This window comes from Taeniopygia guttata, chromosome 28, assembly GCF_048771995.1.
Source record: "Taeniopygia guttata chromosome 28, bTaeGut7.mat, whole genome shotgun sequence".
NCBI classification, from domain to species: Eukaryota; Metazoa; Chordata; class Aves; order Passeriformes; family Estrildidae; genus Taeniopygia; species Taeniopygia guttata.
In genome coordinates, this window is record NC_133053.1 from 4,184,460 (window position 1) to 4,205,630 (window position 21,171).

The 21,171-nt window shown below is 54.9% G+C and overlaps 1 protein-coding gene across 1 annotated transcript; it reads left to right on the forward strand.

Annotated features, from left to right (window-relative positions):
• The first annotated feature begins 656 nt into the window (after positions 1-656).
• Positions 657-14,729, forward strand: MOB3A (MOB kinase activator 3A). Its single transcript, NM_001245563.1, is given in 5 exon segments — positions 657-788; positions 10,600-10,971; positions 14,105-14,215; positions 14,217-14,253; positions 14,255-14,729. Coding segments are annotated over 4 exon segments (684 nt in total). The 5' UTR covers positions 657-788; positions 10,600-10,724; the 3' UTR covers positions 14,544-14,729.
• The last annotated feature ends 6,442 nt before the right edge of the window (positions 14,730-21,171 follow it).

Consider the following 21,171-nt stretch of genomic DNA (forward strand, 5'->3'; position numbering starts at 1 on the left):
CCTGCTCCCAAAAACACAGTGAATAAATGAGAATAAAAGAAACCAAACAGAACAAAATAAAATGGGAAAACAATTTTTTAAAAAAGAAAATAAAGCAGAATAGAAGAAAACAAAAGGGAAGAGAGGGAGATGACTGGAATGGAATAAAATAAAAAATAAATACAATTACAAAAATAAATACAAAGAATTATGTATTAATAATAGAATTAAAGAAAATAAATAATAAAATAAACCAGAAGAAAACATAATAAGAAAATTGAAAACAAAAATTAATAGAAAATTAAAATAGAATAAAAATAAAAGGAAATAAAAGAGAAAATTAAAAGAAGATTAAATAGAAAATAAAATAAAGATAAAACAGAAAATAAAATAAAGATAAAACAGAAAATAAAATAAAGATAAAATAGAAAATATGATAAAATAGAAAATGAAAGAGAATAAAAGAAAATAAAGTAAAATAAAAGCAATTCAGATTAGTAGAATAAAACATTGGAATATAATAAAAGAACATAGAGTAAAATAAACCAGACTAAAATGTTAAAAAATCCATAAAATACGAACTGTCCCCCCCCACCATCCTCTGTGCATTCCCCCTCCCCCGGGCCGTCCCTCCCGTGGGCGGGGCGGGCGCAGGCGGGGGCGGCCCCTTTAAGAGGAAGTAGCGCCGGCGGGGCGCGGGAGCGGCGGGAGCGCGGCGGGCGCGCGGGGCGTGCTGCGGCCCGCGGCGAGCGAGTGCTGCGGCCCGGGGAGCTGTGCGCGTCCGCCGGCGAGGGACCGCGGCCCGGCAGGTGCGGGAAGCGGGGCTGTGAGGGGCTGTGAGGGGCTGGGGGCGGTGTGAGGGGATGGAGAGGCTCTGAGGGAGGAGGGCTCGGAGGGGACTCCGGGGAAAAGCGGCCTGGCGGGGCCCAGTCCTGCCCACGTGTCCCCGCAGCCCCGGGGCCGCGTTCCCCGTCAGGGCCGGGCCGGGACCTGTGGAGCCGCGGCCGCCGCGTCTCCGTTCTGGCGGTAATTGTGTTTGCTGGGCGGCCGCGGCCCGGCCCGATCCCCTCAGGAGCCCCCCGGGATCAGCGCTCGGATCAGGGACGGATCCGCCTGTGCTGAGGGAGAAAAACCCCTCTGGGACATCCCCGAGCAGAGCCCTGGCTGCTGAGCCCCCTCAGAGGGGTCCTGCTGCAGGATTCGTGAGCAACCGAAATATTCATAATGAGGAAAAAAGAATATCGCGGAGAGTAAAGGGGTTGGTGGCACAACTGCGAAGTTACAGCTTTCAACTTCCCTATTTTATCTCACCTTCTCGACTTTCTCCAGCCCAGCTGCTATAGGTAAAGGCGTAGCCCTGAAGTTCCAGCCTTTCAGTCTCTAAACTGGTCGGGGAATGGGGAATTTTCCATTTTTTTTTTCAGGTCATGGTGAGCCACAGCTCAGCTGTCATGGGGGAGAATGTGTCAGGAGAACTTGAAAGCAAACTCTTGCTCTGCTTCTGTCTCTTGCTGCGGGCTCAGGAATTCTGATCTTACAGAGCTGCCTCTGCTCTGATCTCTGCACAGTGAGCTCAGCTCCTTCAGAGAAACCTCTGTGAGAAGGACAGGCAAAGGAAAGGACAGGAAGGAGGGAAAGGACAGAGGATCCGGAGTTGTCAGTGCCCAGCATAGATGTTTGGGAAGAAGCTTTTCTGTCAGTAGGATTCGCTCCTCTTAGAGCTTGGAGCTGCAGAGTGGCCACAGCCACTCTGGATTTTCATCCCTTTGTTAACAGCTCCTTTCTGGTCTGGAAATCTTCTGCCAAGCTGCAGGACAGGGAGGGATTTTGCTGGGAGATGTGAAACTTCCCCAGCCACCTGTTTATCACAGTCCCCAGGGCTTTGTCCTTGCCTTCTGCTTCCTTTCCCAACTTCAGGCTCGCTTCCAGCTCCCTGTTTGTCCATTGCTGTTCCCTGGACTGTGTATCCCATGTTTCAGATTCACTTTCTGTCTTAGTCACTTCCTGTGAGGTGAATCTGGGGTGAGCTTGTGACTCTTCAAAACCCCCAGAAAGAGGGAGAGCAGCATTGGGAATTCTTGCCAATGGTGGCAGAACCTGGAGCTGTTGGTTTATAGCGAGGTGCTGAGCAGGGAGCTGGTTCCTGTGCCTGCCTCACCTTGCAGCTCCTGGGATGCTCTGATGCCCTCATCAGATGTGGAAATGGGCTCTCCTGTGTGCTTGGAGTAGACTCAGCATCCTGAGCAAAGCTGTCCTGCTTCACTTCAGCTGCCTCTGGAGCTGTTTGACAGCTGCTTCCTCATCCACATCTAACATGGCCCTTCTGCTGATGGGGTGAAAAGCACCCCCATACTGGAATGGGGTGATTTAGTCCCATTTTGGAGGTTGGGCTGTCCAGATCTGTGCTGTGCTTGGTCACTCTTGCTCCTCTGTGAGGGCCAGGGATCTCCATGGCCACTCTAATGAAAATGTCCCATGTGAGTAGTGAAAGTATCTGGGGTCAGAGCACAGAGATTGCAAAACCTTTCCAATCTTGCCCACAGGTCTGGGAAGGGAATCGCTTTCAATTTCTGAGTCTTAATTTCTAGTAAGGCAGGGAAGTATTTTCTGGTTCTTGACCCATAAATGCTGCTGTAAGTGGATGCAGAGCCAGCTTTACTGGAGGTTTATCAGCTTATCGTTAGGAATATGTAATACCCAGCTAATGCTGTCAATAAAGAGTGCAGCCTAGGCTGCACCTTTATCCTCCTTTTTCCAGATGCCCCTGGGAGGCAGAGTTATCCTGAGGCCTGGCTGGGTCTGCTGGGTGCTTCCCTCTGGAGCAGGGGGTGTGGTAGAGGTGCTGCTCTGCTCCTGGTGTAATTGGAAGGGCAGAGGAAGGAGTGGAGGCAGGAAAGGCTAGAAAAAAACTCCAGCAAAACAGCAACTTTTGCAAGTGGGCAAAGCCAGAGCAAAACAATCCATCACACTCTGACAGCTTTGACTTCCTCCAGAAAACCTGGCTGAGGTCCCAAAGGGCTGGTGCTGCTGTTGGGTCAGTGTGAGTGAGACGAGGCCACCGTGGTGATGCTGCTAGACACTCCCATGTGTGACCCTGTGCTGATTCCAGGGAACTCGGGGGACAGAAGGTGAGCTGGAGCCACCCAGGCTGAGGTTGCAGCAGGAGCTGCACTGAAAGGCCCTGTATTTTCTGCAGGCCTCTCTTGAGGCTGTTGTCTGGCTGCCTTTGCTTCCTTCTCTCTTTCCTCTGGCTGTGTGATGTGGTTGGTGTTGAGGTGGTCTCTAGCTCCACATCCATGGGCTCGTTCTGTGCCTGGAGCTGTGCTAAGGGATTGAGTTATTCACATATCTCCTGCCAGGGCAGGAGAGGCCTCGTGGGCCTCTGCTGTCATCAAGAAACAATTCTGCCATTCATCCCAACGTGTGACATTAACATGGGGAAAAGGGATGTTTGTCCCTGGGATTATCCATGCTCTGGGAAAGGCTGGTTGTGTGGCCAGCTCGTGCTCCAGCTCAGCCCTGGGGTGTGATCCCACACTTCCTGGGATCCCAGCCCGCTGTTAGAATGGTGCCATAGTCATTTTATCATCCTAATGCAAATTTCATGCTCCAAACTGATGTTAGCTTTGACTCGGGTGAGGGCAAATCCCAAAGTTAGAGGAAATGGAACTGCTGTGGGCCCAGAAATATCCCTGCCCAGTGAGGACAGTACAGAGCCTGCACAAGCAGGGAGAGATGAGCAACACAGCTGGGACTTAATAAACACCACCCTGCCCTTCCAGCCCTGTAGTGGGGACACAAGAGACCTTCTCAAAGGACCAGGCTGCTCTGGGGCCTGGAAAAGTGGGAGCTGCTCCTACTGTGCCATCACTGGCCGTGCTGTTCCCTGGAAATACTAGTGTGTGCAGTTAACCTGTGTGTGGAGTCGTGACCCAGCTTGTCAGCTTAGCACAGCCCTGCAGCGGATTAGCTCTGCCTCCACACGCAGCCCCATCCCGGCTGGATCCGTGGAGACCTTCCAGCAGCGGGCTCTGACATTGCAATGGATGCAGATGTCACGTAAGAGGCAGCAGGGCTGGCCCTGAGTCAGTAACACCCGTGGGGCTCCCTGCAGTCACTGCTGTTCCACAGGAACAGTGGGAGATTGCAGCATCTGCTGCCTGACCTTTCCCTCTGGGGAGGGAAGCAGGAGGGGACCTTTTACAGAACTTACTTTCTCGTGTGGCTTTTCTCCCTCTGTGGCTGTGGGGAGGAAGGCCAGGGGGATGAACCACACTGGAAATTTGGGGTTCTTGCCTTCCCTCTCCCTTGCCAGACTGGGTTTTCCAGCCTCCCCAGCACTCACTGTGCTCCCTCAGCATCCCTGTGCAGTGTGAGCAGTGTCACCCATAACGTCCCTCCTGTCACTGCCTGTGGTCTGAATGTCCATCCTGAGCTTAAGCCAAGCAATAAACTCCGTGTTCATGCATCTGCCCGGGATGGGTGCTGGTGTCTCACTGCTGGCTGACCTGGGCTCTCTGCTCCAAGCAGCAGCATTCCCTCCTGCAGCTCTCAATGGGCTCTGCCAGAGCTCCCCTCACCTCTGGTGGGTCCTCTGCTATCCCAGATACTGCTTAAGTTAACAGGGCTTTTCCCTTTATTCCATAAACTAACCCAACTTTAGGATTGTCTGGAATGCTTGGTTTTGCAGGGGTGAAGGACATGCTTTAAGCCCAGGATAACTATTTTTGGTCTTTTTTTACGCTTTTTTCTTTTCTCATGCATATAGCCTTGTCCTGCTCCTAAAGCAACCTCTTCCCCTAAGCCACCCTCTTTCCAGGAAGGGCCTGGAGACGTGGGAAGTCCCAGGAGAACTCTACCAGTTTCTTACTCTCTGGAATTTCCAAATTGTGCAGCAGATTGGAATTGCAGAGCCTGGGGGTGGCTGGCAACAGGCAGGACCTTCTTAAAGCTGACTCTGGTGAAAGACAAAAGGCTCTTTGTTTGCCCAAACCTTGGGAATTCAGCATTTCCAGCGTGCCCCTGTTCAGATTTGGTTTCGAAGGCTGCTGCTAAAGCACTTTCTAAAAGAAAAATGTGGATGTTGTCCTGCAGAGCAGCAGAATGAAGTGGGGTTGGGGTTGGAGGTGCAGCTGGGCCGGGTCAAGCTGCTCCTTCTCCAGAAACTTCTGAGCAGCTTCAGTTGAGGGCAGGGGACGGATGGGGAAGGCAATGCTGAAGGAACGGCCGTGGCTCAGCTCTCCTGCTGCAACATGGAGTGATCCTGCGGGAGGAAAAACAGAGCTTGCAGAGGGGAAGGATTAGCTTTTGGGAAAACATTGGCAGCTCCCTGGGCCGGGAGACTGGAGGCAGTGCCAGACAGGAAGCGGCTGACGTGGAAGTGCTGGCTGGCCGGGATTATGAATGGCCAGGGTGCCTTCCAGCCACCCTCCTTGCCCTGCCCTGCCCTGCCCGAGGTAAGCACGGGGCAGACCTTCGCTCCTCTATCACAAATCCATTGGAAAGAGCAGCTGGAAGTCTCGTCCCTGGAAGGCAAACCCTCATTTGTTGCCAGACTGGCTCTGGAGGCGCAGAAACTGGCTGCCATTAGTGTAGTGCGGCTGCCAGGATTGTTCTGCTCCTTGCTCTCTGTAGTAAAATCTCTTCTTTGATCAGAGAAAACCAGGATCATCCTGTCTCGAGACACTGAGCTAGTGCAGAGTGGCCATGGGAAGGGATTTGTGAAAGGAGGGGGGTGGAATTGTGGAAAAAATGTGCGTGTTTGTCCGTCTTGGCTGTTTTGTGCAAGTTGCCTGTTTGAAGTTGCTTTTCTTCTCTTCCTCGCTCTGTAAATTCAGTTTTTTACTTGAAATGCTCAGTTCATCCAGAATACCTTTATCAGGACAGCTTTATCAGTCAGGGGGGTTTGTGTCCTGTGTTGGGAACTCTGGCCTGGCATTAAGGGCTCTGGGAATGGCTCAGGGGGGAGCAGAATCGAGGCTCCCCTCTTCTGGGGAGCTCTGGGGACACGGTGGCTGTCACAGGCTCCCCACCCAAGGGTTACAAGCAGCTGGAATCAGTGGGATTCAAGGACAGCAGCTTCCCGGATAGGATTTTCCTGGTCAAATCCCTGATTTGAAGAGCTGCGTTGCTCCCTGGGCTGTGCTGTAGGGCTGTTCTACCAGAGGCAGCAGGATGTGGTGTTGGGGTCACAGAGGAGGGAGGTGTCCTCATGTCTGACCCATCCCCAGCTGCAGAGCCACAGAGTTGGGGCCGCCCATGAAACAGAACAGAAACGAACGGGGAGGTTTTTTCCCCTCTTTTGGAAAAGGAAGCTTGGCCTCAGTGCCTGCCAGTGCTGACAGAGGGTGCAGAGCAGGGCTGAGCCCTCTGCAGGAGTGACCTGCTGAGGCCAGGAACACAGGTAGGAGCTTGCTGACTGCTGCCTTGCTGCTTTTCCCTGGCTGCTGTTAAACCCCTGTGCAATGTTGGCAGCAGAGGGGAGCATGGAGTGCTGCTGGGGCTGGCACTGATGGTGCAGTCATGGGACTCCTGGAGTCCTTTTTTGGGCCATTCTGCCTCTGTAGGGAGGGCAGGATCTGTCGGGAACTCTGCTGGCTCCTGGAGAACCTCGGGATGGCTCAGCAGGGTGCAAGGGGAGGCAGTTTCCTGGTGTTTTGGAGGAGGTGACTCTTCCCTTTTCCAGACTCTGAGCTGCTTTTACAAGTGACCAAGAGTTGGAAAGCAGCCTTCTTCTGCCCAGAGCATGGTGTTAGAGCAAGGCAGCTCCTCATGATCCACCATTCCTGGCGAGGGAAGAGGAATGGCAGGCCATGGTTTCCTGCCTGGTTTTGGCAGCAAAACCAGCACAGGAGTGGAGCTGCAGAAGCAGAGAGTCAGAGAAAAGGAGCTTTTGGGATAGGAGGGGAAGGGAGAGCTAGGCCTTGAGACCCCTGAGCAGGCAAGTCCAGCATAGCAGGGAGCTGCTCCTCCCGTGTCCCTGGGCTAAGCTGGAGGTGTGTGTGCCCTGGACAGCCCACGGGGGTCATGGGCCCTGTGATCCTGAGCGCCGGCCAAGGTCCTCTTGGAGCACCGCTGACGTCTGCTGTGATCCTGGCTGGCTGAAAGGAGGCAGCAATAAAACCTACTGAGGTTTGTTTAGTGGGGGGAGTGGTTTTTCCCCTCACCTTTAAAGCTTCAGATACCATCCAGGTGCTTTGCATGTCCCATTTCCCAATTGTCTCTAACCTTTCCTTTCCCTTGGGTGCGGGGGCGGTGTCAGCTGTGACTCCTGCCTGTGGAAGTAGGTGTTGTACAGATGATATCATCTCCGAGCAATGTCAGGGATGCTTTGGTCTCTGTGCCTCTTTATTTTTATTTTTTTCCTAGAGCTAAATGTTTCTTTTAGCTCATTGCAGTCAGAGACCGTAATTAAATAGGCTGCATCTGCTTGATGTCTCAGCTACTCATTTTGCTAATGCTTCACACAGATGCTGAATCGTCTGAGAGACAATTGCTCTGTGTTGAGCTCCCCCGTTCTCAGAGATGATGTATTCATAGGATCAGGAGTTTGTTTGTAGGACAAGTACTGCCTCCTACACCAAGTGAACTGCTCTGCACAGAGACCCTGACAAATGTGAGGGCAGGGAAACCCCCAGCCTTGTGACAAGTGACAAGGGCAAGAGTCAGATCCTGCCCTGGGATGGGGCAGCCCTGGGTGCAGGGACACACTGGGAATGAGAGGCTGGAGAGCAGCACCGTGGGAAGGGACCTGGGGGTCCTGGTCAGTGGCAAGTTGGATCTGAGTCACCGCTGGGTCCTGGCAGCCCAAAGGGCCGCCCTGTCCTGGGGGCAGCAGGCCAGGGAGGGATTGTCCCACTCTGCTCTGCCCTGGGGCAGCCTCAGCTCCAGTGCTGGGGGCACTTTGGGCACCACAAGAAAGATCCAAAGCTGCTGGAGAGTGTCCCAAGGAGGGACACGGAGCTGGGGAAGGTCTGAGGAGCGGCTGAGGGCACTTGGCTGGTTCAGCTGGAGCACAGGAGATGAGGGGAGGCAGAGGGGCAGGGGCTGAGCTCTGCTCTGGGACAGCTCCTGGAGCCCAGCAAGGGCTGGAGCTGTGCCAGGCCTTGGCATGGAGCTCAGGGAAAGGTTCTTCCCCCCGAGGGTGCTGGCACTGCCCAGGCTCCCCAGGGAATGGTCCCGGCCCCGAGGCTGCCAGAGCTGCAGGAGCGTTTGGACAGCGCTCTCAGGGCTGCTCAGGGTGGGGCTGTTGGGGTGTCTGGGCAGGGACAGGGGCTGGGCTGATGATCCCTGATGGTCCCTCCCAGCTCAGGATATTCTGGGATTCTATTAAAAGTCTCTCCATCCTGCTCAGATAAGAAAAATGGTTGGTGTTTGTTTCTTGATGTGTGGTACCAAAGCCAGGGGATGTTTGTATGGGTATTCTCAGTTCAGTCAGAGAGAAAGGAGAGTTTCTAACCAGGCTCTTGCCTGGTTAAATACTCTCTCTCTGACTGAACTGAGAATACCTATATTTTTGGTTTTACCCTTGGGTTTCACTCCATCCACATCCATGCCAGGCCCTGCAGTGCAGATCCTCCAGAAAAGAAGCAGGGATGGAGTCACACTGCTGAGGGTGCTCCAGGGAGCCCCATGGAGGGTGGTGCTCCTGCTGCTTTGTGGTTTCTTGAGTGCGAGGATGTGTTTTCCTCCATCTCCAGTGCAGGAAACTCATCACAAGTGCTTCCCTGGACTTGCTGCTGGAAGTAGCAGCAGCCTCAGCACCTGCTGCCCACATTGCTGGTTCCGTGGGGCCCGTGCCTCAGTTCCAGGGTGGGCGCAGTCCCTGGAGCTTCCGGCTCTGTCACAGGATGTGGCCAGGCTGTGACACAGCTCCTGCTAACCAGCACTGCTCAGCTGTCTCTCCACACCCTTCACTTCTTCCTCTGCCACGTCTGGGGCGGGATCACGCTCCAAAGGACCCATCTGCCAAGGGTTTGTGCTGGGTTTGCCTCTCCTGAGGTGGCTCCCGGGGTCACAGCAGCTGTTTTGGCAGCAGGAAGGCCAGGTTGGATGGGGCTTGGAGCAACCTCGTCTAGTGGAAGGTGTCCCTGCACACCAAAGGTGTCCCTGCCTGTGTCAGGGAGTTGCAGATGGATGGTCTTTAAGGTTCCTTCCAACCTAAACCATTCAGTGATGACATATCTGCTCTAGAATCACCTCTCAGCCCATGGTGGATCCCACTGAACCACATTAAAATGCTTTTAGGGTTTCTCCCAACACATCATAGCCCATTATTGGGGTTTGGATCTCTCAGCTCCTGCATGGAAGAGGTTACTGAGCCCATTCCCGCAGGAAATGTTGAGCCTGTTCTTAGTGAGGTAAACTGGAGCGGTTTGGGGTTTCTTCCTCACTGTAATTAAATAAGGAAACAAGAGGCCTTGGCTTTAAAGCTTTTTAATCTTTCTTCAGAGAAGAACTGCTGATTAGCACTGCAGCATCTGTTAGAGACGGGCTCGATTGCAGCTGTGGTAGTCATGACCTTGAGTTTGGGATGTGCTTGCCAGCATTTGAGGACACTATTTACCTATTGGAACAACACTGAGGCCTCATGTAAACCTAAGTAGATTCTGCTTGGATAAAGAATTTTTTTTTTCTTTCTTGTTTATAGAATTATGGAAACTTATTTATGCTATTTAAAGCATCAGCTTAATTTCTATTACTTTATTCATTTCTCTGACCAACATGTGTAGGATAATATTTTTGGTACACAAAGCTTTCTGCCTTAAGCTTTCATCAAAGAGCAGCCTGGCACAAATTCTGTGAGGGGCTGGATGTGGGAACAAAGGAAGTATAATTAGCTACAGATAAACAGAGCTGTGTTTCTCGTCAGCATCCCTTCAGATCTCAACTTGTGTCTCACACTTGGAGCTGATTCTTTTCTACAATCTGGAAGAGGAAGATGAGCTTCCCCTCATCTTCCAGTTTTCAACTTGTAAACGTAGCTAAACTGAAATGGGAAATATGTTTATGGTCTGTGTGCACCTGCAGAAGAGGCTGTGGCTGCTCTCAGGGCCGGTGTTATTTCAGGGTATTTGTTTTCGGGTGCCTGAGCTGTGACTTCTTCTCATTGCCCTCCACCTCTTGGTTCCTGTCTCTCACTTGCAGTGGCTGGCTTGGTGGGGGCTGTCTGGCAGCAGCTCTGAGCTGTCTTGTGGGCTGGCATGACCTGGCCTGGCCTTGTTCCCAGAGGGGGGATGCAGAGGTGAAAATGGGATCTGGGTGAAACCCAGCTGGTTTTACCCTTCCTCAGTGTGTATGAGCCAAGCAAGTGGTGGCATTTCTGCAGGTTTGGGGTCTCATGGTGTGGCACCGTTGGGGTGAGTGGCAGCCCTCTCCCATAGCTGTGGGGCCTGTTCCCTCATTCCCACATGGATCAGGTCAGGAGGTGACTCTGTTCAGCCCAGGTCACCCCTCCAGCCTCCCCTCCCATCTGCTGCAGCCGGGGAAGGGAAGGGGGAGGAAGGAAAGCTGTGGGGCGAGGGCCCAGATGGCATCCCAGATCTCTTCCTATGGGATTGAGACGAGGTTTCCTGTTGAGAAAGCTGCTCCTAATCGCTGCCCTTCTGTGCTGTGTTGCAGATCAGGACCAGATGAGCAGAGGGAGGTTTCTGTGAAGATCAGAGTCGCCCCAGCACTGCCCCGGGAAGCGGCTGTGCCTCCAGCTGTCACCGCTGCGGGCCTGGGAGCCACGCAGGAGAAGGAAAATGTCCCACGCTTTGAAGCAAGTGTTCAATAAAGACAAAACCTTCCGGCCCAAGCGCAAGTTCGAGCCGGGCACTCAGCGGTTTGAGCTGCACAAGAAGGCCCAGGCCTCGCTCAACGCCGGCCTGGACTTGAAAGTGGCCGTGCAGCTGCCGCCGGGCGAGGAGCAGAACGACTGGGTGGCCGTGCACGTCGTGGACTTCTTCAACCGCATCAACCTCATCTACGGCACCATCAGTGACTATTGCACGGAGCAGTCCTGCCCCGTCATGTCGGGGGGCCCCAAGTACGAGTACCGGTGGCAGGACGAGCACAAGTACCGCAAACCCACGGCCCTGTCCGCGCCCCAGTACATGAACCTGCTCATGGACTGGATCGAGGTGCAGATCAACAACGAGGACATCTTCCCCACCAACGTCGGTGAGTTTGGGTCCCAGCTGGGGCTGCAGGGAGGGAGGGGGTGTGGAGCCTTCTCGTGAAGCCCCTGTTGCTGTTCCAGGAGATGCTGTACCAGATGCCACTGGGAGTCACGGATACCTCGAGGCAGTGAAACAGTAGGCTGCTCTTAGAGCAGTTGGTCTCTGAGGTGGCTCATGCTGGATGCAGGATGGCTCTCTGGGAGCTGATGGCCAGCCCAGGTCTGAGGCACAGCTCTGTGTCACCTGGTGATAGTGTCATGTGGTGCCATAATCACCCCCTCTGTTATTAAGAGGCCACACTGGCTGCCTCTGCCCCTCCTGAGGGGTGGGATGCTGGCACAGGCCATGTTTCATCTACTGCCAGGACCATGGAAACAGGAGTCTGGCCTAAGACACCTCAATCTCCATATCCAAACACAGCTTTGAGACAGAGGTTGTTGGGGGTTTTTTTGTGATGAAGATGGAAGGTTTTAGTCTCTTAAGTTATCAGGTAAATAAACTGAGCCTATGCAGAGCTTCCATCTCCTGGGATGGAGGAGATGAGGTGCAGCAAAGCTCCATCCCTCCGTCCTGCTCCGGTGTTCAGCCCTTTGGAGCTCTGATGGGATGCAGTTGGTTCCTATTTGGGGCACATCTGCCACTTGAGCATCCACAGGGATCCTCCACTGTGCCAAAACGCTGCTTAAGCCTGGTGTGGAGTGGGCAGAGAGGGAAGAAGGGCCATAAACAGCCAGTTTTGAGACAGCTGCAGCACCAAACCCTCCCCAGCCGTCCTTCTCACGCTGCACAGGCTCTGCTGCAGCTCTCTGGGGACCTCACTGGGAGTGTTGGCTCTGTTCTGGGCTGCAGGACGAGCTTCCGACAGCACGAGGGATGTGGTTTGGGGTTTTTTTATTTGTTACTGTCTTCAGCTCAGCTTTCACCAGGTCCTTCAATGCTGACTGAAATGCTGCAGCTCTGGCTGAGCAAGGAAAGGGTTTAACTCATCCTTGTTCCTCCAGAAACAGTGTGAACTTTACACCCTGATATCCCATGGAGGTGATTGCATGAACAGACTGCTCTGCTTCAGGAGCACAGCCAGACAGTCCTGGAGCCTTCAAAGAGGACCTTAACAGCTTTAATTTTTAACCAGAGAGCTAAAGATGTACCAAAACAAGTGATAACTGTAGGGAGTTAACAGCACCAGCCCTTTCCTTTGAGAAGTTGCTTGGTTGTATCTGGTGTTTTGCACTGTTTATATAAATAAATCAAGCAGGAGTAGAAGAAAACTCTTGTCTGAATAAAACAACTGCTGGGAAAACCTGTGCTTTGAAAAATACGATCCAAAGGAAAGGAAAATGGAGAGGGGAGCTGGAAATTACCAGGGTCAGAACTTTTGCCTCAATCTGTCCATTTTGCCAATTTATGACCAAAGGTTTTTCATGGCCACTTTTCCCCTCCCAAGGTACTCCCTTCCCCAAGAACTTCCTCCCAGTGGTGAAGAAGATTCTCTCCAGGCTCTTCCGGGTGTTTGTCCACGTCTACATCCACCACTTCGACAGGATCACCCAGATGGGCTCGGAGGCCCACGTGAACACCTGCTACAAGCACTTTTACTACTTTGTGAAAGAGTTCAATCTCATAGACACCAAGGAGCTGGAGCCCCTGGTGAGTGCCTGGTGGGGCTCTCGGGGTCTGTGGGGAGTCACAGAGGGCTCTGGAACCTTTTCTGGAGGCCCCACTTCCAATTCTGGGGTCAGTTTTGGCCCCTCACTCCAGCAAAGACATTGAGGGGTTGGATGGAGCATGTCCAGAGATGGGAACAGAGCTGGGGAAGGGTCTGGAGCACCAGGAGCAGCTGAGGGAGCTGGGGAGGCTCAGCCTGGAGAAAAGGAGGCTCAGGGGGGACCTTGTAGCTCTGCACAGCTCCTGACAGGAGGGGCTCAGTCTTGTCCCAGGACAGAAGGCAGCAGTCTCAAGCTGTGCTAGTGGAGGTTTAGATTGGATTTAAGGGAAGATTTCTTCACTTTAGGGGTGGGGCAAGCATTGGAAAGGTCTGCCCAGGGCAGTGTTGGAGTCACCATTCTTAGAGTGCTCAAAAAACACGTGGCTGTGACACTTGGGGACATGGTTTAGTGGTGACACAGCAGTGGTGGGGTAATAGTTGATGATCTTGGGGGTCTTTCCAACCCTTAAGTATTTCATGATTCTCTTCTAAAGCTGGTTGCCCAAATTGAGGACCAGTTGGCCTTGCAGTGTAACTGTCAGGAACCTGGGAGTCAGGATGTGACTGGGATGTGCTGGGAATGGTGGGGGGAACACAGCCATGCCCAGACTGGAGCTGTGGGCAGCAGGGTCACTCTGTGCCTAGAAATGGTATTGACAGCTAAACACAGGGATTTCTTATCTACGCCCTCACCTGGGGGCCTGGATCCTCCTTCACAGTCCCTTGTCTTCTCTGTCCCTTTGACAGAAGGAAATGACCTCCCGGATGTGCCACTGAGCTCAGACCTTCCTGCTCCCACCTCGGCACCTCTTCCGAGGACTCCGAGCCCCAATCCCACATTGGAGACGTGATTCAAGGGGAGAACAGAGATGTTTCGTTTAAGAAATTATATATTTTTAATGAGTTTCAATGTAAAACTGTGATACTGCAGGGATATTTTTTTAAAGATGCTCTAGATTAACTAATTTTTTATAGTAATTTCTATAAAAAAAAGAAAGAAAATATTTTGTGGGCCCTTGATGGGAATGTTGGCTCTCGGAGTGGGGAAGAGCTGCCTGAGCTGCCTCCTCTCTGTGCCCCGAGTGAGCTGAGCCAGACTCTTCACACAGAGCTGTGTCGTGGGGCTGGTGCTGCCAGGGAAGCGGTACCTCCCTTGGGATACACATTTCCTGAAGGCAGGGTACAGGACTGGTGTACATGGACCCCCAGGTATGGATCTCCCAGCACCTCTTCCACTGGCTGTGAGTCGGGTTTGGGGCAGAGCTGCTCTGTGCCCACCTGTCCCCAAGGCCTGGTTCTCGTGCTCTCCCTCTGAGCTGGGACTGGGCTTCTTCATCCATGGCTGCCACAGCTGGGGCTGGTGTTGTTGGAGTGGAAATTTGCCCTCGTGTGTCAGCCCAGCCCTGAAGTGGCAGATCCACACTGGCAGCTCCTCCTCGGAGCCACCAGAGGGAAGGTGCTGGGACAGGCACCAGGAATTCTCCTCTGTCCCTCGTGGTACGCTGACCCTGCCAGGACCATCCCGGTTCCTGCTGGGGTATGGAGCCTTCTCCCCGTTCCCCAGCACCACCACCATGCCCAGCTGTGCACACCTGGGACCAAAATCTCTGCTGTGCAGCCAGAGCCCCCCAGCCTCGCCCGCTGCTTGCACGAGGAGAGCTTGGCAGTGCCCCCTGCTAGGTAGTGGGTCTACCTAGGATTTGGGGACCAGTAAGTGACCAAACTGCACCACTAACCATTTCTTCCTTACAAAGCATTCCCGTGCCCTGGAATCTCTGTATATACGTGACTCTCTCATTTCTCATCCTGCCGTTAGGACACTCGTACAAATACCACTCGTGCTCTGAAATGGAACCAATAAATTATGTTGTATTTACACAGCACACGCCGCCGCCGAGCGTCTCGTGACTGCACGTTCGTCAGAACCTTCCCATCAGCAAAACAAACACGGGGTGTTTGGGCTCCCTGGGGATTGTGCTGGGGAGCTGGGAGCTCGTGGGTGTGTGCTCCTGGCACAGCTCCTGGGGCTTGGTTGGGTTCCTCCCGCTCTCCTGTGCCAGGTCCAGGCTGCTCCGAGCCCTGCGCTGGGTCCCAAGGCCATGGGGCCTGACCAGCAGCCTGAGGCTGTCCTGGCTTGTGTCTGCAGTGTCTGTACCCAAGGGCTGAGCTGTTCTCTGAGCTCTGAAACTCAGGTGGAAGTGGGGAGGAGAGGGGAATTCCAGCTCACCAACTCGCAAAGAGGCTCCTCTACCATGGGAAGGAGCCAGGGGTGCAGTCAGTGAGACTGGTGGACTAAACTGGGAAAAACTCTGTATTTGGGGGATGCACATTGTTTTCCTGGCCGGGAGGGGAGTGAGAGGCTCCCCAGCTGTAGCTCCTCCTGTTCCCTGCCTGCAGCCCTGGCTCTTGCCCATTCCCCTGCCTAGTGGAAGTGCTGGGACCACCCTCCAGCCCCTCTCCCAGTGTTGTGTGGGTGCAGCTCAGCTGGAGAACACGCTGTTCCTTGGTGTGGAATATCTCTTTGGCCAGCCTGGGTCAGCTGCCCCAGCCCTGCTTCCCCCAGTTGTTGTGCCCCTCCTTGCTGGCAGAGCACGGGACACACAGAGTCCTTGGCTTAGGGTAAGCACTGCTCAGCACCACCAAAACACCGGTGTGTTATCAGCATTATTCTCATCCCAGATCCCAAACACGGCCCTGTACCGGCTACTGGGGAGAGAACTGGCTCTGTCCCAGTGAAACCAGGACATGTGCTGAGCTGTGGTGGGGCTGCAGGTGGGTGGTGAGTGGTGCTGGCTCAGCCCTCAGACCCAGGGCAGCTCCTGCCACTGTTCCTCAGCTTCCCTTTTCACACCCACTGGAGTGCTGTGGGTGCTGAGTCTGAGCACGGTGTGCCAACCCAACCAGTTGTGACCCCTGGGGCTGCAGGGACCTGCCTTCCTCAGCCCCTCTTTTTGGGGGAAAGACCCTCCCATGAGAGACCAGCTCAGCCGGAGGAGGAGGAAGAAAAGCACCTTTGTAGGAGATGTGGCAGGGCTGGAGGTGGCTGAGCCCAGCCCCACTCCCGGCAGTGCAGGATGTTGCCCAGACAGGTCTGTGGAGCCACAGCTCAGCCTTCTCTGCCTCTGCCCCGGCAGCCCCAGCCCCGCTTTCATCTCCCCAGGCTTTCATCTCGTGTTTACTTGCTCCTGAGCTGCAGCTGCGAGTGCTGCAGGGAGCTGTGAGCCCCTGGGGCTGAGCCCCCAGGGCTGAGTTCCCGGTGCTGAGCCCTTCATGCTGAGCACCCCAAACTGCAGCCCCAGGGCTGAGCCCCCCAAGCTGAGCCCCCCAAGCTGAGCCCAGCCTGGTGAGGGGTTTAGCCTGGCCCAGGACCTCTCAGTACTTTCACTGCTCGTCCCCCCCAGCACTGGTTGGGTGCAGAAGCATCACAAAGGCTGTGCTGAGAATCCAGAGAAGAGCTTTGCAGATCTGGTCTGCAGGGCCTGGGCTGAGCAGGTACTGTGCCCAGGGCTCCAGCAGCCTCCCTCCTGAGGGGCTGATCCCTTCCCAAAAAGCACAGATGGCATCTGCCCCGGAGCTGGAGCGGGCACGGGCTGGCAGCACAGAGGGGGCTGTGGCTGCCGTATGTTCCCAGAGAAATGCTCCTTTCCTGTGCTTCAGAGCAGGTCTCCTGCTGTTCCCAGGAAGCTGTGGCTCGTCATGATCCTCCCCTGCTGGGCTTCTCCATCCCCTGAACCCTGAGGAGCTTTAGAGCCTCAGTTCTGCCATGAATCTGGATTTAGGATTCTGCCAACAACATCAGTTTGTCAGAGATGAGTGATTTAGGGTCACTCAAAGAGTCACTGTCAATGCTGTTAGAGGAATTTATTTTAATACGAATCTATGAAAGTGGGATTTAACAGAGCACAATGATGAGGTTTGCTCTGGTACTTCCTACGTGGATGTAAAAGACTAAGGAAAATCAAGCTGGAATTGAGCTGGAATGATTTACCCTGAGACTGAAGATTTAAAAGGGTAAGAGAGACCCTTCTGTTGAGTACAGGGTTCAGACAAGACCCTGCTGCTTCCTAAACTCCTCATGGACTTTAGGTACAGCCCAGGTTCAGTCTTCTCAGATTGGACACTGGTTCACATATGAAGGAATTAAATACATGGATTTCATTGATGTTAATTCAGGGTGTTGTCAGGAACTCACCGAGGAGCTGTTCCAAGTAAGGGCCTCTCAGTCTCATCCCAAACCCTGAGACGTGTCCCACTCCAGAGCAGATCACAGATGTGCAGTCCAGCTGCAGATTAGGAGGAACTCCAACTGGACTCATCCAAAGATCTGTTGTTGGTGGAAAGGTCTCTGTTCCTTGAGGCACAGGTCAGGAGATGTCCCTGCTCCAGGACACCACGGCCCAGCCTCACTGCCAGGCAGGGAGAGCTCAAGGCCCCCGCTGCTGCCTTGCTGGCAGGGTGATGGCATGAAGCAGGTTTGGCTCACAGGGAAAAGTGCAGGAGGCTCCTTGTACCCGCAACTTTCATTGTTCCTTGGTAAGTAATTCTTGGAAAAGCCACCTGCTCTCCATGTGTTAATCCCACAATCGGTTCTGATCTCACAAGCATCGATGCTCCCTGGGGCACTCTGCTCCTTCATGGGTTTTCTGGACTTTTTGGCCTGGCTCTGGCCTTTTCCTCCTCTGGATCCCAGACCAGACCATTGCTGGGTTGGTGGAAGGGTTGAGCACTTCTGTCACAAGTCCCATCAGGGTTTGCTCAAAGTGGGTGCAGCCTTTGCACAGACCCTTGGAAAGCAGCCAAGGGGGAGCAGGGGCTGGGGGGTCTCTTATGGCACCTGTGGGGTCTGTGCCAGAGCCACGTCCTGCTGGGTGAGGACAGGGATGTCCCCACCTGCCACCACCTCCCTGGGCAGCAGCTCCTGCTCAGAGCGGTGCTGGGGCTGTGCTGTGACAGAAGGATGTCCTTACACTGCCCTGCCCTGCCCCTCCAGCCCTGGGCACTGTCCCAGAGACAGCAGGGGGACCCTCCTGAGGGGCCCTGGGCCCATGGACTGTGTTCCCATCCCCAGGAGCTGCTGCCTCATTCCATGCACCTTTTGAGTTGAGGAAGGTGGCACAGGACATGTCCCTGCACAGCTCTGCTGTCACCCTCAGCCCCCCAGACCCTGGGAGTGCCTCTGTCCCTCACCATCCCTCATCCCTGCACGGGCAGCAGACGCTTTCCAAGCTCTGAATTGTGCTTTTTGTTTGTTCTGTGTTCCCTGGACAGCTGATGCCTCTGGAGCCAGATTCCCCAGGGTCCCTGGCAGCCCCCCAGCCCTGATCTGTGCCCGCCTCCTCCCGGGCAGGGCTCTGGGTTTGCTCTGCTCCAGTTTTGGGCTCCGTGGAGGAGGTGACAGCCATTCCTGGGACAAGGGAACAGCCACCAGCATGGCACGTGCTCCCTCTCCCTTGTATGGCACAGGCCAGGCCAGGAGCCAGCAGCTCCAGGAACATGGGCAGGACCTGGAATGTTTCTGGGAAAACGCTGGAGCAGGGAGGACATGTCCCTTCCCTGCGGGTGACACCGATACCGAGGCCACCTGCTGCTCTGGCCCCACGGGGACAGCAGGTCCCTCCTCACCAGGAGAAGGGGCCCCAGGATCATTTTTGCTCCTGGTGAACAAATCCCTGCTAACCCCAGAGGCTGCCGGGACTGACACACAGGGTGTACAGGCCCTGCTGTGGTTTCAGTGCCCTTTCCAAGGGAGCAAGGGGAATTTTTTGATGGTTTGGGAGTTTTTTTTGCTCCTTCTAAGAAAGTGCAACGTGCCAGCCTGCACCTCTTCCTGCCACGTCCCTGGGTTTCCCCAGAGTGACCCAGCTGCAGGGGGTCAGGGCTGCTGCTGCAGATTTCCCCCTTCCTAGGGAACTGGGAGGATGGAGGAGGGTAAAAACCCTGGGGTGTTTAAAGTCCTCCTGGAAATGCTTCTCTCATTTGCTGCTGCCTGCTAAGACAGGACTCCCACTGTGGCACAGCATGAGCCCTGTCCCTGCCCTTCTCCCAGACACCCCAAAAACAGAGCACCCACAGCTCCTGCCTCTTGTTTTGGAGGCTGCAGAGGTTTCCCTCCTGGAGGAGCTTGCTCCATCTTTCCAGTAGATCCCTGGGCCAAGCCCCATCCCAATCCTTGTCCGTGACCATGTCCATGTCCTTGTCCCCTGGGTTTTGGCTGGTGTGGGGTGTCAGGGCCAGGACTGGGCAATGGGGGAGGGAGGATGCTCCCTACTGAACTGATACCTCCCTTGAAGGACTTTTTGGGGGTGAAACCACCCCAAGGTGTGTTTGTACCCTCCCTCAGGACACACTTCCCTGCAGCTTCCTTCTTGGGTTCCAGTTACTCTCTCCCCTTATGGCATCTCTAACAGCTGGGGAAACTGAGGAATGACACCACCATCCCCCTCCGTGTGACCCCTCTCGCTCTGCCTGTCCCCTGCTGTCCCTGGGACACCCTGGGCAACTCTGCTGGAGGGTTCCTGGGCAAGGGGGCAGCCCTGAAATGTGGGGGTAAAGCAGGAGCTGGGAAAGCCAAGCAGGGTTCACCCCAGCCCTGTCCCTGCAGCAGATGGGGACTGAGGGACCAGGGATGTGTCCCTGGGAGAGCCCCGGTGGCAGGGTGGGGACTTGGGGTGCACTGGTGGCCTGGCAGGAGCTGCCAAAACTCTCCCAGTGGCTTCAAGGTGAGGAGGAAATCGTGGATCCACCAGCACAGGAACCAGCTGGGCAGCGAGCCCGTGTGTGCCGTGGGGTGGGGGGTGTCCCCTGTGTCCCTCCTGTTCCCCGTCCCTCCCATCCCTCCTGTCCCACCCCAGCACCAGCAGTGTCAAACCTCCGGGTTTCTGCCCAGCAGGAAATTCCAGGGTTTTTGCAGGATTTTTTCATTTGACACAGAGCCAGGGCTCCAAATCCTCCTGCTTCCAGGGGCGGGAAGCTGGGCCCTCCTTGGGCCGGGGAAGTAACACATGGAAAAAAAGAAGTTTATTTATTTTCCCTTGCAAAACAGAGCAGTGGGGTGGGAGGGGAAACCCTGGACAGCCCCGAGCAGCTGCCTGCCCACACTGAGGCACATCCAGGGGCTGTGGGCAGCCACCAGTGGCTCAGGGCACAGAGGGTGACAGGGTGGTCACGATGCCTCCGGCCCCTGACGCTCCCTGTGCTCCCTGGCCAAGAATAGCCGCCTTCCGGCACAGCCCCGCTCACTTTCCTGTTTTCCCTCGGCCAGTCTTGGAGTGTGGGGCTCCACCAGCTCCTGGAGACCCCACAAGATTGTGGGTCCTTGCTGGAACGCAGAGGTGTGGGGACAGGTGACACCTTGGGGACGCATCAGTGGATCCTGGGGGCAATGGGACATGGGGAATTCGCTGCTGCCAACCCCATGTTTGCACCCCTGGGATGATGGATGTGATCAGGAGCAGAGAGGGGCTCAAATGTATCGAAATTCGTGTTTCCCTGAAAAGGCATTAGGAAGCCCTGAGCTGTGGTCTGTGAGCTGCCAGCACTGTCCCTTTCCACTGTCCACAGGCACGTGTGTCCCCACAGCAGGAGCCACCAGTGCAGGGACCTGGGGGCCAGGCTGGGCCCAGGGGGGATTTTGGCTGGTCCTGTGGGGGAAACACGGGTGGTACACTGGGATGAACACGTGTGCAGGTACAAAACAACACCATGACCACATGTACATGTGTGTGTGTTTGTGCAAACACCCCCTGGGCCCGTGCTCTGGCCTTGCACACACGTGTGTGGTTTTGTGCACATTCCCTGGCAGCCACTTCCACAGGGAAGGGAAGCCTTGGGAAGAGGAGCCTGTCCCAGCTGGAAACCCCCCTTGAGTGCAGGGGCAAACACGCCAAGGTCATGCCAGGGCCACACGGGGAGCAGGGGTGGACACTGAGCACACGCTGGGTGTGCACTGAGGGCACGGTGACAGGTGAGGAGCACGCAGGGCACACGCAGGGGACACACAGGGCACACGCAGGGGACACGCAGGGGACACGCAGGGCACACGCAGGGGACACGCAGGGAAAACACAGGGGACACGCAGGGCACACGCAACATGCAGCCAGCACACAGCACACGTGGCACACACGGTGAACACGCTGCCACTGCCCCAGCTTCCCACACCATGACAGGGACCCCCTGGGCCAGGCGAGCCCCCAGCCCAGCCCTGGGTGTCCCCCCCATGCCGGGCCGGTGGCCCCAGGGCTGTGGGCCCCATGACCTCTGTGACCTACGTGACCTATGTGGTGGCAGGCACAATTTGGGAATGCGTGGCTCCTCAGGAGGAGAAGG